General features: G+C 38.3%; 1 protein-coding gene across 2 annotated transcripts in view; it reads right to left on the bottom strand.

The window, feature by feature from the left end:
• The window catches only part of VTI1A (vesicle transport through interaction with t-SNAREs 1A), a 278749-nt gene that overhangs the window by 211339 nt on the left and 50394 nt on the right, over window positions 1-17016 (bottom strand). For both annotated transcript variants that reach the window (XM_016212143.2, XM_087823943.1), the window contains exon 4: window positions 9534-9611. In XM_016212143.2, the coding sequence (XP_016067629.1) occupies window positions 9534-9611 (78 nt within the window). The remainder of the gene's footprint in view (window positions 1-9533; window positions 9612-17016) is intronic.

Genomic DNA, 17016 nt, shown 5'->3' with positions numbered 1-17016 from the left:
TTTCCTTGAAAATTTTTTTGGGGGGAAGAGCTGGGGAGGGGGCGGTAAGAATCATTAAAACAATGCATTTTGAACAGAAAGAGAGGACCTGATGTGAAGGTCAGGGAAAAGCTGCAACAACAGTCTATAATAATTAATAGAGTCGTCCCACATACAGGGGAGAAATTAAGAGAAAACTGCCCCTCCCTCTGCAAAAAAAAAAAAAAGCTAAAAACTAAATAAATAAAAGGGAGGAAGGAAGGAAAGCTTATATCATGGAAACACAAAATCACTAAAGGCTGTAATTGAGAAAAAGAAAAGCAAGGGGAGCTGTGTGTTTGGTATTAGTGAGTATTTTTAAATAAAATTAACCATTTTACTCAGCTTACCAAAATAGCTTTCTCACTGCTAATTCTTACTACATGCAGGTTTGGGGGAACAGGATTACTCTTCCCTTCTCTGAATACTGTTTTCTGCCTTAACAAAGGACCTCATTTCAAACCAGCGATTCTCTAAAGAGATCAGATTTGTGAAATCAAGAGTAATCTGGACTTTAATCCAGAGGAACAAAACAAAGGTTTTTAGTTCATTTTCATATTGGATGAAATCCCTAAATTAAAAGAAAACATTTAGCTACTGTAGGTTTTTAAAAAGTCCAAGATCAATACTGGAAATTGACAGTCTAATTAGATGATTATATATAATGTAGGAGACAAAGCATTTAAATATGGACTGATTTCGGGGATTCTGCGAAAGGGAACCAAACCAGATTATTCCGTGTATGGCTGTCTATGATGGGGGTACGCTTCTAAAAGAACTTGTGTGTGTGTGTTTTGAAAAGAATATTCCCAAATAACAGAATAACTCCCCTTCGGTTTCACAGGACAGCTCGGTTTTCTGGGAGTGAGCGTGCTCCCGCAGGACCTCACTTTGTATTCTGGGTCCCCTCCCCTAAGTCAAGCTCAGCACAAGTTCCTGGAGCAGCTGTGCTATTTACATTGTTCCGGGAGCTGTGCTTTGCCCGGGTCCTGGAAATGAAAGGACATACACTACAGTCGCAGCTGAGGCTTTCAACTTGCCCCCACATTCCATCCCAAACTCGTCCTCTCACCCTCTTCTCAGCCCTTTTCAAAGCAGGTAAGTAAAGCTGCGCAGGGCGCAGGAGCTTCAGACAGAGCCCGGCTCGTGTGCGGAGCTGTGCAGCGTGCGGAGCTGGGGACGCAGGACTGACACCGGGCGACAAGAGCGCAGGCACGGCCCTGGCAGCTCAGCTGCCCCGCGCCCGCCTGCCTCCGAGCGCGCCCTGCTTCCAGAAGTGAGCCCGAGGGGAGCCTCAGCGCCAGGGAGGGACGGGGCATACTTTGTTTCCAAACACAGCAAAACACCCTACTTCCGAGGAGATGAGTGCCTGCTTCCCTAGGACAGGCGCAAGAAGGAAACGTGGGGACACGCAGCTGGATTCCTGTCAGGATCCTGGCTGGGAAACAATCCCTTCTGAGCAAACCATATACCAACCAGTGCACTGTCATCACCCTGATCCAGTCTATAAATATCAATGCTACATCCATTTAAAGATTGTTAAACGACCATTTCAGAGTATATTATTCCATTAGTTGAGAGAGAGAATTCTTCCAAGTACAATTCCATTACAGGTTACAGTTTTGGAAACACACATTTCAGCAACAACTGATGAAACTCTTGTTACAGGCACCACAATTTTTTAAAAGAAATGCAGACGCGATATTTGCAGCTTTTAGAATTAAGATTGCTAAACTCACACAATTCAGGTTAACAATAACAACAACGAGTCTTCTGTCAAAACTGCCAACTGTGATAAGGCAAAAACTTTTATTAATTATATTCATTGCTAAGTTCAGGGGCCAGAGCTTCATGTAGTGAATTTCTTCATACAGAGGTTTCAAGTCTATTGTTAGTTCCAATAACATTTGAGTATTCAGATTCTCCACCTAAGCATGAACATATGCAAATATAAACAGCAGATATTCTGTCTTGCAAAAAAAAAAAAATAACCTGGATGTCTCACCCCACTCAGGAATAATCTTATATGTCAGAACTGCAATTGATTATATTCATTTAGTGGGTACATCTGCTTCCATGCAGAGAAGGTAAAAAAACACACACAAAAAGGTTAGAGGGTGCAGTTTGTGTATTTTCACCCTTCATTTTATATATCATTACTTTTACTAAGAGAAGGCATCACTCCTGTGTCTTCAATTGCAAGCATTGTTGAAAACCACTATCCATAAGCCTCTAAACTGGCATTCGCATCACCTAGAGAATGATGTACACCAATAAAAAGAACTGGGAAAATCTCAATCACTGCGGTCAATGACGCCTCAGAAATAATTCACAGCTTTCTGATGATTATAAGCAATTGGACAATTTTTAGATTGCAATAAGGGCCATTATTTTATTCCCTAATATAAAAGTAACAAAACTCAACCTCACAAAGAATAAAGACTACTCATCTCTGAAAAGAGCACCAAAGCATATTTGATGAGTTTGGCTTAATTAAAAAAACACCCAGAATCATTCAGCATTCCCCATTGACATGGGGATAAAATTATAAACACTGTATTAATATTTGCTGGGCCACAAAAAAGTCCGAGGCTGCACTGTGAAACAGGCTAGCAAACTCAGAAAAGTGAGAACTCACTTGGGTGCTATTTCCTACAGAAAGGAAAGTGCTTAACAATGACGAGAGCTTTGGCTATTCTTAGGTATCTGTGTACACAGACTAGCAGGGCGTTTATAACATATATGCGTTTCCCCAAAAGGATAACAGATTCATGGTACCTTAGGTTGAATGTTGGGTGAGGGAAAGAAATTTATTTAAAAACAGTTTTCAGTACAGTAAATCAGACTGTCAGGAAAAAATTAATCATATGGACTTCTTTGTGAGGCCAATACAAGTAAAACAAGTCTGAAGTTAATCTACATTAAAACTGTACCGGAGTATAGCTTTAAGATATTCCTTTGTTTTTCCTCTATTTGGGGCTTTTAAAATATGAATTTCCCCCCTGATGCTAACAAACAATGATCACTGTGACAGGCATGATTTGGATAGATTTGTTTTTGAAACATAATCAGCAGAGAATATTTCTAGCAATATAATCAATACTTTTATCGTGTGCAGATTTTCCTGGGAAAATGAAGCCAAAGATCCTACTTCAGATTTAGAAACTCAATTTTATAGGGAAAAGCAGAATTATAAAAAAACCAAAAAAAACAAGCTAGGAAGTACTCACCTCTTCACGTAATTTTATCAACTGCAACATGAATGCACAAAAAAAGATAAAAAGGAAAGAAATGGCAGGAAAGAAAGATCAGTTGTGTGACAGGATACAGAATTAACATTGACAATTTATCTGTTTACATGTTTAGCATTTAAAAATCACAGACAAACACATTAAAAGAACCTAAACATAGACTACATGCAGAGTTTTTTGAACGAATAAAGATCACTTTCTCACACTGTCACATTCAACAAAGAGAATAGTGTGAAATTCTCTTTTAAAGTACATCTAAGACACCATCATGAAATAAAGGGGAACGACTTCATAGGAGTCTATATTATAAAGCAAGAAAACAAGTTTACTGTTCCTCTCTTCTAAGAATGTACCACTGAAAAGGTTTTGTATAGACAAGTTTTCAGGATGTTTCTCGATTTTGAATCTTGACAACTGATTTCAGATTTTACCTACAAATGAAAATGATTAATAGTTCATGCTTTTGTCCCAATAAGTGTTTAAAATAAACTATTACGTTAGTTGATGTCATATTTGTACCCATCCTAGTAAAAAAGATTGCATTAGGAGACAGTATTATTTTAATTGAGAATAAAGCATACCAGAATAGATAATATTTAGGACATGGTATCAGAAAATATTTCACTATCCTTAAAAGTACTGTGTATATTAGAGTTAATTTCTAGGTGTTTGTTTTGTTTAAGAGGCTACTGCAATCACACAGTGATTTCTGGTGTTTATTTTTCAGTTTTCTTCATTTTGTAAACTGGGCCATTTCAAAGCAATGGGCTCTCTTACTTCATTTGTACTGCAGCCTGTTTTCACTAACGTTAGACCCCCAGCCACTCTTTATTTGCTAGGAAATTGTCCTATACCATTTTAATTCTCCTTTATAGAACATTTTTCTATTTGCCTTAAATATAATAGATGAAACAAGTTGCTTAACTCTTTAGAAACCAGAAAATGGATAGGCCGTGTGCATGACCCATCCTTTGTGTGGGGGGGTGTATGTTGGACAGTATTATACAACACAGATATCACCGCATCGTTGAGATGAATGTCATAGCTTCTGCAACGAACAGAAACTGAAACCTCTGTTGGAAGAGACTGTAAACCACATTCTAAGCCTGAAATGTGCATCCTCAGCAATTCAGGCCCACAACTGATAATTTTTAAGCATCCAAATATCTGTAACATCTGTTATAGCACTTGACATATGCAGGCCAATACATTAAACTATTGCTTTGGGAGAAACGTGCTATGAATTGCTCACTATGAGTCTCTCTAGAAGTATCATGTTTACTATAGCCCGGATTTCTCAATGCTTAATGCTGTTTTTGTCTCCAGTTCAAAGAAGGCAGCGTGCATTCCAGCTTATTCTGTTATTTCATCTGTTACAGGAAAAGTATTTTGCGTACAAAAGAATGAATTTCAAAACTGCTGCGAATCTCATAAAATGGGTACAGAATTTATTACATGATGTCTCTCAGTGCATTTAGTGAAAATGAAACTTTTAACACCGCCTTTTCAAAATATACAAGACGTTGTCATTATTTTAATTAATTCCCCACGCTCGTCATCTCAGCGGCCATGCGGTGGGTGTGCGCAAAGGCCCTCGCCGCTGCATGTGGAAAGTCGCTGTTCTTGCCCAGAAGGGGCAAAATTCTCAGCGGAAACACCTGGCCCATCATATCCCCGCGCCCTTCTCTCTGCGACCCGACCGTCCTGGGAGAAACAGGCCACCAGGAGTTCCCAGAGAGCGACGATCCGGCCGTCCACCGCGCAGCTATCTTCGCTTTCTGGGGGCGCCATTCATCACTTGACGATGATACTTAAGGGGCCAAAGTTTAAAACTGCTCCTCGGCACTGGCGACCATTTGGGGCATGCCGCCCTGCCATACTCAATGAGCGTTTAAAACGCTCCCCATTTGTCGTTTCAATAGGTCCCGAACAAAACCCCTCTATCTCGTTTGTGCCGCATGGCTGCTCGCGGGCTCCACGCAGGATTTGTAGCTAAGCTAGGTGAGGGCGGGAGGGTGTTAATCTCTATCTGGGTGTTGTTTCTGTGTGTTTTTTAAGAGCTGAGAGTTTTCATTCAAGTAAACAAAAGACGGTCTCTGTCTGAACCCGGACAATGCTGGGCCTGGGCCGAGAGCCGCGATTCCTTCTGTGCCGGGCTCCCGGCTCCACCACCTTGGCTTACGGAAACCGTCGTCTCCTCCCGACAAAGGGCTGCGGTGGCTTGTCCGTCGCCCCCCAATGCGGAGTCTGCCGCAGGCGGTGATCCGCGCCCTTGCGGGCTGGTTGGCGCTGGGCCGCGCCAGCGGATCTCCCGCGGCCCTGCCTTCCGCCGCGGGAGCCGAGCCGGCCGAGCGTGTGCGGGGCCGGCGCGCCACGTGACCCCGCAGCGCCCCCACTTTTTTTTTTTTTTTTTTTTTAAACCTGATAACGCGACTGGCGTCTCTGTCCGCATACAGATAACGAATAAATGCTGAACTCTATTAAACGCCCTTTACACATTATCGTGGGTCGAACACACAATTTTCTGAACTTAGGATGACAGTCTATTTATTTGGCCATAAACCCTCAGCACGTAACGAACAGATTTGTGCCCGGTAATGATCTGCTCTGCCGGGGCTGTATGAAACGATACCGACCTCCTTCAGATCTTGGGGAATTAAATTGACCGACTTCACCCCCTGCTCCGGGGCTGGAGTTTGACACACTTTATGCACAGCAAGCTCAAATGGGAGTTTACGAGAACCTCGTATTAAAAAAATTAAGCAATCCTACCTGCTAAATACTGCTTTAGCTCCAAACTTCCGGCACGTTTGCAAATATCCCGCTCTTTCCGTATCTTTCTTTGAACCTTCTGTTTAGGGTTTACTCGTTTCATTTATTCAGTCTTGTTCACGGATCAATATAATTTTGCACATGAAAACTCAGCGACTACTAGGGTCCAAAATATTGCTTGGAACCTTTTATTTGCCTCACTGTGATTCTTTACTATGAAGGGGATTTCATTCTACAAGATGTCCCCCCCCCCTTTTCTGAGAATGGTTTTCGTGAAACTAAATGAAGTTAACAACTGTTAAGGTTTCCACTCTAAATACATCACTATATTTAAAAAAACTCAATTCTCTCAAAATCTAAAATGTTGCTATGTGGGAAATACGATATTTTAAAAGAATAGAATGATTATGCCTAAGACAGCAGTCCTTGGAAAGCTGATGACCCAACAATAGCACTCAAATGTGCAAAGTAGGGAATTTTGTCCCATCTTTGTAAATCAGGGATGAACTATATTTGGTTGTATGAAATGGATATGAATCAGAAATAAATTTATACAAAGCAATTGATGTGGAATTAAATGAAATTGTGTACTATACAAGGGACATTTCTAATCATGGTGGAAATGTTTATCTGTATAAGTAAATTAATATCCTCTATAGTTAATTGGAAGATTATAATTATGTGTTTAAACAGCCAGGTTTTAGATGTCTTTAAAAAAGCATTATAAATGGCCAGAGTAAGAAACAGGAGCTATGGCGCTCACATTTGTCTAAATCACCACAAAAAAGCCACACAACAGGGAGGACGTGTGTAATGCGTCAAAAATAACTAAATCTTCAGTACTTAGTTTATTTTACCAATTTGTAACGCTTGCTATCAATTCTTTATTATTTTCGTTTTCTGATCTACAATTTAAAATAATTGAGATATATCCAATTTCAATGAAACTAATATTGCTATTTTTGTCCCATTTTGTTTATTTCCGTGTTTTCTCTGTATGTTAAAAGTTTATGATAAGCCAGTAAGTTCTGAAAATCAATGTATCAAAAATTAACTTGGAAATAAACCTATTTGTGGGCAGGTAATATTTTCTTATATAAATTACAGGTAAACCTACCCAGAAAAAAACTATCTTCTCCCCCACTTAGCTACAGAAACTAATCGGAAGAGCCAAGTTAAAATCCTTGCTTCCCTTAAGAAAGGGCTTCTGTTTAGTTTCACAGCCTGAATGAACAGTGATGCAGAAGAGTTATTCTCAAGTGACCATTCCTGTTAAGGATGTTTTAGTCTGAGGGACTGTAATACCCACATTAATGATAAAGAGCCTAAAAACAAAATTTAATTTCTTTATTATAACATGGAAATGTTTCTACACCTGGGGAGTAAATATCCAAAAATTTAAGTATGGTTTCTTTGAACTTTCAAACCTCATTAGAATTTTAGATGGAAAAGTTCATATAAGTAATAATCTAACAGTTACATAGCCATGACTATCATTTATCGTAGTCTATTTATGGAAGTGACAGCTCCTTATGACTAAACTTCAGGTTCTCCAAGCACTTTGAGAATGTGTAAGTTTGATTTATACAAGTCCATGGGAAATCTCTGTGTAATCATTTTAAAGTGACAGGAATATAATTTGCAAAATTCAGAAAATAGGAACTCAATCTATTTTTGTGGAATATTTTTCTTTAGGCACAAAAAAATCATACCTATATGCACGTAAGACAAATGTTTTAGGCACATAAGATGTCCATTAAGAGAAGTGAACATGCTTTAAAAAAAAAAAGAGGGATCCCTGTCATAGTACTACAACATCCATTACAATAAAGGAGCCTGAGTTAGACAGGAATCCCCCCTTCCTCTCCGTTTCCTCTCTATTAGGCAGCAGTTTCAAATGAGGGAAAGATCTGTGGCTTTTTAAAGAACTGACATGAGAACTACGCATTCACTTTTTTGTAAAAAAAGATAATGCTTTCTCTGCAGTAAAGATAGGAAATAAAATTATGAGTCACTCATTCAAGAGGTGTGAGCAACCTAAATCTCACTTAAAACAGGAAGAAAATATTTTTTTTCTCTCTCATCCCTACATCATTTAACCTATTACGAGTAAAACCCCTTTATCACATCACCCTTTTCTGTTTGATGTGCTCCATATATATTTTTTCCCCCTTAGCTATTCTCACATTTCAATCAGGAGAGCTGAAATCCCAAGTCAAATCTTAAAGTGTTTACATGTCTGAACTCAAGCTGATAACATCCAAATAGTAGAGGGGGTGAGATCTTTCCAAAAACAAACATAATCAGCTCAGTGACTCCTCTCCCTTTTTTGCGGGGTGGATGGGTGGGGGCCTTATTCATACAAGCAACACTCCTATTTATAATAGTAACATTATAGTAAATAGTAATATAGTTTCAGCATAGATAGATCTATAATAAAATTTATTTGAAATGGTAAATACAGTTATGCAATTTTTATAATGTGTATCAATATATTATTTACGTTTTACATTATTAAAATTTTGGTTTACTCAATGAATGATTTATGTTCATTTTTATTAAGGCAGAGAAGAGATCTTTATAATATTGGTCAAAGTAGCATTAATAAACATGCTGAGGTCTTGCTTCTGAAGTTCCCTATCATTTATTTTCTTTAAAAGTGTCAAAGAGGATCAGTCACTAGGTTGTTTGAGACATTTTAAAAATTATCTCTGCACTGAGGTTCCTGAAATACTTTTTTAAAAATCATATATTATCTTTATGAATTAACGAAATCTGCAGTATTAATTCAAAGAAAAGAAGTGGGACATTAATTGGACTCATGATGCTACTAGGTGACCCAATGAGAATCGACAGCCAAGTTATAGGCCCTTTTAAGACGAAATTGTACCTTATTTTTTTGCTTATGCAGATCTAAAACTGCACAACGACTTTTCCTGTCATTATTATTATTTTTATTATTTGACAGAAGCAGTGCCTCTGTCTGAGGATCCAAGTTTCACACTGGTACTTACCATCTGCATTTTATTGAATGTATTTTTAAGGCATTCACAATAGGCGACTGAGATGCCCAGTTGAATTTTGAAGGCTCAGTTTCATTTGTTTTGCTGCAAGCGTTGATTTCATTATACTGCATTATTATCAAAGCTGCATTGTGTACTTTTTTACTCCTTTTACATGTGTTTGAGGTGAAGACCTTGGCTTTGTCTGCAAACAGTGTGTTTCAAGTTACTCCTTAAGTACCAAATAATAAAGAAACGAGAAGAAAAGATTTTTTTAAAAGATAGCAGACAGTGATCCCAAGGTAAAGGGTTAAATGTAAGATCTCCAAGAAACATTTTGAAGTTGATTAAGACTCCAGCTTTGCATTAAACAGTATCACTTCCACATGAGTTGCTGCTAATGCTGTTAAGGAGCAGCTTGAGAGCCCAGTGTGCGGCGACCTGCCTCGCCCCGCAGCCACCCACCGGGCCTGCCTGATTAGCATGCTACCTGGTTCTCCGAGGAGTTCCCGTCGTCCCCCAGGAGCTCATTGCGTACTTCGTCACTGTAGGCGATCCGTGACCTTTTCTAGAAAACAAAACAAAAAGGGAGAGAGCGAGAGGAACGTTAGAAAGTAACGGCTTCGAATCCTTGTTGGTATCAAGGCTGATCATCTCAAACCTCGAGAGCCCCCTAATGGAAACCTATTTGCTAAAATCTGCAAACCAAAGTTGTGTAAAGTTCTTGAACTTGAGAAGTGTAATGTAGATTAGAAGGTTTTCAGATGCCAACAGTGAAAGAAAACTGTACTGTGTAAGTACTCCGTTAATAATCAAAATGGATCGGACCTGGTATATTATTCCATTCACAGTCATTCAAGTAAGAACACTAAGCTGAAGGAAATACAGCTAAATAGCTGTATACCTGCAAAACTCACCAGGTTGCAATTAAAACAAGGTATATGAGGTCCTTTAATATTATGACAGGAAACGGATTTTACAATATAGGTCTTTTAAAATCTCTAATTCTAGGATAATATTATATCTGCATATGTACACTGGAATGCTTGGAAAATTGCACATCTACATTTCATTATTGTGATGTTACTAACTGAAAAGAGATGAAATTTAAAAGCCCAGCCCATTTCCAAACAATAATTTAAACGTCTCTAAATGGGAGAGTGTGTGTGTGTGTGTGTGTGTGTGTGTGTGTGTGTGTCTGGTAAAACGAATTAAATTTCCCAATCCTTGTAAATAAAAGCAAGTAGGCTATAAGTCAACTTCTCACAATCCCAGTAAATAAGAGACAAGTGGGCTCTGAGTCAAGGCACACTGAAATTCTGTTTTACAAGAAGTCTACCTTTACCTGTAAAGTCAGAGGGACATGTCTGCAAGCGATTCATGAATTATCTAAATTACACACACTTGGGAAAGCTGAAAGGCTCAGAAGAGTAGTTGTGAAGCTCGAGTGCAGTCCTTGGATGCTACTTCGGCATCACTACTTCAACCCAGATGCAGATTTATGGGCTATTTTGTTGCCTTTTCTGCTTCTGAGCTAACTAAGCAAGAACAGTTGATTTTAAAATGGCCTTTGGAAAACGGTGATCTTTTTCTCACTTGGGGTCTACAGTTGAGAAGTTAAAATTTCCTACCTGTCCAACTGTGATCTGAAAAATGATTGCAGTTTAAAAGGACTATCCCTTATCCAGGAACAGAAGTCAACAAGATTTTTAATTAGACCTCTAAACTAGCGAATGAGAACACTGCTTAATATCTTAATATCTTAAACATAAACTTGTATTATATTAGAATTTAAAAGGACTTTTGACAAGACAAAAACAGTAGATTTTAAATCATTTTAAAGTTGCTGCCTTTCTCAACTGTGGTTATCTGAGCCACAAAACACAAAAATTATTTCAGTAACTATTTTTCTGAATTCTCTCAAGAATGATACATAAGAGAGAATTTAATTTATTACATAGATCAGAAGCTTTAGGGCATTAGAGCTTAACTCTCTGGCAGAACCCAACTGAAAAGGGCTGAATGGAGTATAAATAAAAATAAACAAATCTAGACACTCCTTTATTTTTTAGGGGAAAAAAGCAAAAAGCCAGCCTCATGGAGTTCTAAAGGTAGCTTTGGTTAAACTGAGACTAGAACCCTGGGGTCCCGACTCATAGCTCAGTGCTCATTCCAGCACACAAAATTTCCTCATCATTTTATTACCCTCTGGAATACACTCAGGAAAAACATACAAAGAAAATGCAAAATGTTTCAGTATAAAGTGGATGATGGCATCCCATCCCTGCCCTGAGTCTCTACCCCAAGCTTGCCTTCCCTGCTACAAATGTCTGTCTTATACCTTGGCAAATACAATAAGTCTGTAGGTAGATAACTAAAACCAACAGTGCTGCAGAGAGGACCGAGTAGGAAAGTTACATCATTAGCCTGAGGTCAGTAATGGCATCTATATCAGACATCTCAACAATACAGGAGGGACCCAATTCATTCCCTTGTGAACATGCCAGACTTCTTACTACCACAAAGAGCATATTAACAAAACCTGCTCCTCTCACTGTATTTACTGAAGCTGCTATTAACTAGCTGTTTCTATTAACTTCATACAGAATTGTACTGAAAAAATGTAAGTTACAAGGACAGTATACTTCATGGCCTTACTACAATATTTAGATCAAGCCGAACCTTTCTTTTTTGCCCATATGGAGATCCCCACCACAGTAGTTTCAAACTACCTAAGCCAAAGCATTTTACAGCATTAAAGGAAATGAGAACCTTTAAACAGACTGTGGTATCAGAGCTGCCTTTTTAATTATTCATTTCATCACTATGGGAGACTAAAACGTTCCTCAGTATGCAAGAATATCATATGGCGATTGTTTTTGTTTTTCCCTTTTTTCACCAAAACACCAACAAATCGGCATAGATTGTTCAATTACATTTTATTCCTATCTTCATATACTATACTTCAAAAGAAGAACCTTACAAGCGTGTATCCCTAAATATCTCATCCTGTTTGGGTTAGAATCCATTGCTTTTGGAAACCAGCAATTAAGAGTGTACACGCTCAGCAACAGAGGAAGGTGGAGGGGTTTATCCACAGCTGAAGGGTGGTCCCGATAAATGTCATTCTCTACCATTGGGATGGCAAAAAACGGTCATTTGGATGGCTTTCTGGATGCAATTAAGCAAATGATATGCTGAGTTTACAGAATGTTCCCAGATAGGACTGACTTCTGCTAAATGAAAAGATAACTCGTTTCGAGTATCAGAAATAGCTCCTCATGAAAATGATACAACCAATGCTGGAAACGGAACTCTTTACACTTGTGTACCATTTTACAAAATGTTTTAAAAATCAAGACTTTGTTGTATTCTGAACTATATTTAAATGCCGGGCATTGGTATTTTCTCCTAATTTTTTATGGTTTGAAATGGTAAGAGGATTGCAATCAACCATAATTTGGCCTGCAGGATCATCATTAAACTAATTAAATACCAAAAAAAAAAAAAAAAAAAAGTACATTCCTTTCAGTAACAAACTGCTTATTTTATGGATAATTTTCCTCCAAAAATCAATAATTTTTTTCACCGTTTGTGGAACTCTTAAAAACCTCACCCTACCTTACTAACTACTATGTAATTGGGAAGATTCAAAGTTAATGAAACTGCAACATCTCCTGTATCTTGATAAACTACCTAAAATAATTTTACTTTATTGTCAACTATATAAAATCTGTACTTTAGCCAAATGCAAGCATGAGAATTTGAGCTGGAAATGTCACACGCTCAGCTACAGTTTGAAGGAACCCAATTCATAATGCATTTTATAAATAGTTAATGACTTCTATACATAAGCTAACCAGGCAAATCAAGAAATTGTCAACATTTTTAGTCTTAGTTGTCAGTTACTACTGTCTACTGGCGCTTTATATGTGGCTTCTGGAGAAGACAGAAGCTCTGTGCAGTTTGTAATCTATTGCAATTTGGGGTCTGTACCATAAGGGTGGAAAAGCTTCAAGTGACAATATTTGCCGCACACATTCACACAATGTTAAATACAAGAGCATTCCTCACTTTTAGTTGTGTTTGTGTAAAGCTTATTCCTTCTAACTTGTACTTAGGTGAACTAGACACAATTAGACAGAAAAATCTACAGACCATAGATGAACTATAAAAAAAAAAAAGACAAATTAACAACTGAGTGTCATCCCTAAGAAGTTAGATGCACTAAGTTACTCAATGGCTATTTTAAACTGATGACTGAAGTGAGCCTTTGGTTATAAAAGTGAGAATTTCAGATTCTAAGCAGTTTTCACTTGGTATATGAACAGAACTTTTGCATACTGAGTGGCTGATTTCCTTAAAGCCAAGTTCAAACAGATATCCTTGCTCAGTTCTATCTGGCAAGTTGGCTTAAAACAATCTATCGACTTGACCCAAGCCTTAAACATTTCCCAACTGAACCGCACGTATTCCGGGACAGGCACTGCTAAACTAGAAACAAAATGAAAATTAACTTAGCTTAAACTAATGAAGAGCTGTGATCTGGGATACCGCCTCCTGTGTGATTCTACATGGGAAACGGGGTATACATAGCCAGAATGAGGATTCTACGGCCCACCACTAGCATGAGCATAACAATGAAGCTGGTTTATTACTAAAGCATATATGAGAATTTAATTTCCAAGGAGTGCACATGGCAAAGCAATTGCTTAAATTGCCTCACCTGGGAATTTAATACAATGTTATCATCAGACCAGCCACATTGTAAATAGATTTATAATGCTTTCCATGTGCTGCACTCTGTTGCATATGAATTAAGTAATGATCTGGTATTACAATAAAATCAGCTAGTTCCCACACCTGGCAGACAGGATATTTCACTAAATTAATACCCATACAGCTACATCACAAGGCATGGGAGCGGAAACCATCTCCAAGGCATTGGGCCCGAGTTTTCCATGGGAGGCGAACACTCCATGGTTATGTACAATGTCACTGTGTCGGATGGGCTGCTCCAGGCAATCTGTTTCTCACATCTGTATCGCGGAATTAAGACTTTCTCGTTCCCATTCAGTTTTAGCCTAATTTCCTTCATTCAGCACTTTAATTACTAATCAGCAATCCACAACATGCACAAACACTAAGAAAGGCCTTTATTCTAATCTGTGTGCTGCAGACAGCCAAATAATTGATATAAAGTGCAGTATGGTTTTGGTAAGTAATGAAAGAACAGCTTGTCCTACTTCTTAATCAAATTGGTCTATAGAAGAAATGGTTAATAGATTTCTCCTTAGGTCTAAAACAAATTACCCAGTCTGGCCAGACTTTTCCATTGCTTCTACCATGTCTTTCAGTCTCCATATATTTAATAATGCTCAAGGTTACCAGGTGATACACCTATTAAAAACTGCTATGCTTTCATAGCCAAAGAATTTAACTGCTCTAAAGAATTTAACTGCTCCTGTTATAATTAACACTTTGGGATATCTACAGAATACCATGAAATTATATTTATTAGCTAGTCATATAATTGCCGGCATTCATTTCTTACCTAATTTTATCTGGTTCTAATTAAATAATATCATACTTCTGTAATGCCCAGATGGCATTTTCTAAAATGCATCTATCTTTGGCACAAAGCATTCCATTTTTAACCGCACTTCTATTACGCCACAGCCAAGTTCAGCTTTTCACCCACTCTCCCACTGACCCAGGACTTAAAAACGCTCATCAGTCCAGGACAGGGAATTTAAAGTTTGGAGAAGAAAATAAAAAGGAATTTGTGAGATTTTGTTTATCACAGTGTTCTCTGTGCTATATTAATTTCTAGCAACAAGCGATTTAAGATTAAAACATGCCATACTACATGATTTAGGTAAAGGCAAAGTAAACTATTAGGCAAATGTCTGATCCCTGGAAAGCTGTTAGGGTGAAGAAGCCCAGGCACTGAGTGCAGAGAACAGAGATAACATGTGATCTTGGTCAAATTGTGTTTTCTGGATATCAGTTTCCTCAATCTCTAAAAGAGTGTTGATAATATTTATTTCCCAGGGCTGTTGTGAGGATTTAAATATTATAAACAAGTGGAAATCTATCCGTAATACCTTGGATGTGATAACCCTACAAAGGCTGTTCAACTAAATATTCGTTGATAACATTGGAAAAGATCCAATAAAACCAATACACATACAGGGTGGGGAGTTCATACAAATTAGTGCATCCTTCCTGGAAAATGATCTGCCAATATAGGCCAAAAGTAGGTTTTAAAAGTTCCTATTATTTAACCCAGTAATTCCACCACACTGTTTTGCCCAATTTCCTATTGCTGCTGTTATAATTTTTGGATGATTTTTAATGGTAAAAACTTTACTGCCTTTCTTTAATGATATCAGAGGAATTCAGTTCCAATCTGTTTCTTCTAAGTAATCATTTCACTCAACATGCCTTGCTCTTGCTCAAGGGACTCTTTCCAGTTAAAGGTCAAGCTCATTCACTGGAAAGTGCACATGCCACATGTCACCAATACCGTAGTGTTAACAAAGGAAAACATACTTTCTATCTATCGTAAACTCAGGGCCAATGGACCATATGCAAGCCACCAGAGAGAAAACACTAATGTGCCTGGCCGCCTGGCTACCAATAGTTGGAAAGGCAGGTTAGCCTGAGAACACTGAAGTAACCCACTGTTCCTGGGTCGGTAATGCCGGGAAGGGATACTTACATTTGGCGGGAGGTGGGGGAGTGGGGTGGATTTTTAAATACTAATATCTCTGTATTATAATCACCCTCATTTACTATTTTTGCTTGCACTTTAGAAAACATATTACATGCTAGAAAAAAGGGGACATCTGTAATACTTTCAACAATAAAGATAAATAAAAAACAAAACAAAAGCAAAAACATATTACATGCTAGAAAAGGATATGTATGTTTTTGGCTGGAAAAAAAGGTAAACTTTACCACATTTTGTCTTTCTTTTTTAATATATATTTTATTGATTTCAGACAGAGGAGGGGGGAGAGAGAGAAACATCAATGATGAGAGTCACTGATGGGCTGCCTCCCACGCGCCCCCTGCTGGGGATTGAGCTCGAGTATGCCCCCCCACTGGGAATTGAACCGCAATCTCCCGGATCACAGGTTGATGCTCAGCCACCGTGCCACGCTGGCTGGGCTCTTAAGTATTTTTTTAAATTTAGCTATCATGTCACATGTGAACACATGCGTATGGTGAGGACACATATATGTATACGTATACATAGAGGCTCGCACGAGCCCATGTGCTGCCCATATGGAATAATAACTCTATCTGTGACCACAATGCTAGAAGAGACTCTTATTTATACTAGGGGGTCCAGCCACACTGCTGTTACATCATTTAATGATCTGGAAAACAGAGAGCCCAGGAATCGTGCAACTGCACTTCATTTCCTTCTCCAGCACTTTTAAACTTGAGCCTGAAGTTTAAGTTCAGCGTGAGTGTTTCAAAATGCAACTTGAGTGAGTGAGTATCCTGCCCCACTTGCTTGCACATGCTCGTATTTACGACTTTGACGCTGCTATTGAACACGGCGTGGCTGTGTCTTAAATCATGTTCGCTTGTCAATCAATAATTAGGTTACTTCATTCAGAAAATCGGCTCATGATAGAACGCCCAGATGTTGCCCACATCTGGAACAGGGTAAGTAGGCAGTGGAGGAAATCTAATTCTTTAAAGACTTTCTGAACAGAGAATAAAATAACTCCATAGACTGTATTTGAAATGATCAGAATGTCAAAATGTTCACTGTTTTGCTTAAAAATGATACACACTCCCACTGGAAAATGACACTCTGATACACGAATGTTATGGAACAAACGGTTCATCTGTATTTTTTTAAAAACTACTAAGTGAAGTATATACACTTGTACAATTAAGTGGCATCCGTGTTTTCCTATGTAATCTACCTAGTATCAGGAGGAAAAGTGATC

The sequence above is a fragment of the Miniopterus natalensis genome, chromosome 14 (assembly GCF_054644295.1).
Source record: "Miniopterus natalensis isolate mMinNat1 chromosome 14, mMinNat1.hap1, whole genome shotgun sequence".
Lineage (NCBI taxonomy): Eukaryota > Metazoa > Chordata > Mammalia > Chiroptera > Miniopteridae > Miniopterus > Miniopterus natalensis.
Note: the sequence above shows the minus strand (reverse complement) of the source record. Positions and strands in the feature narration are given on the sequence as shown.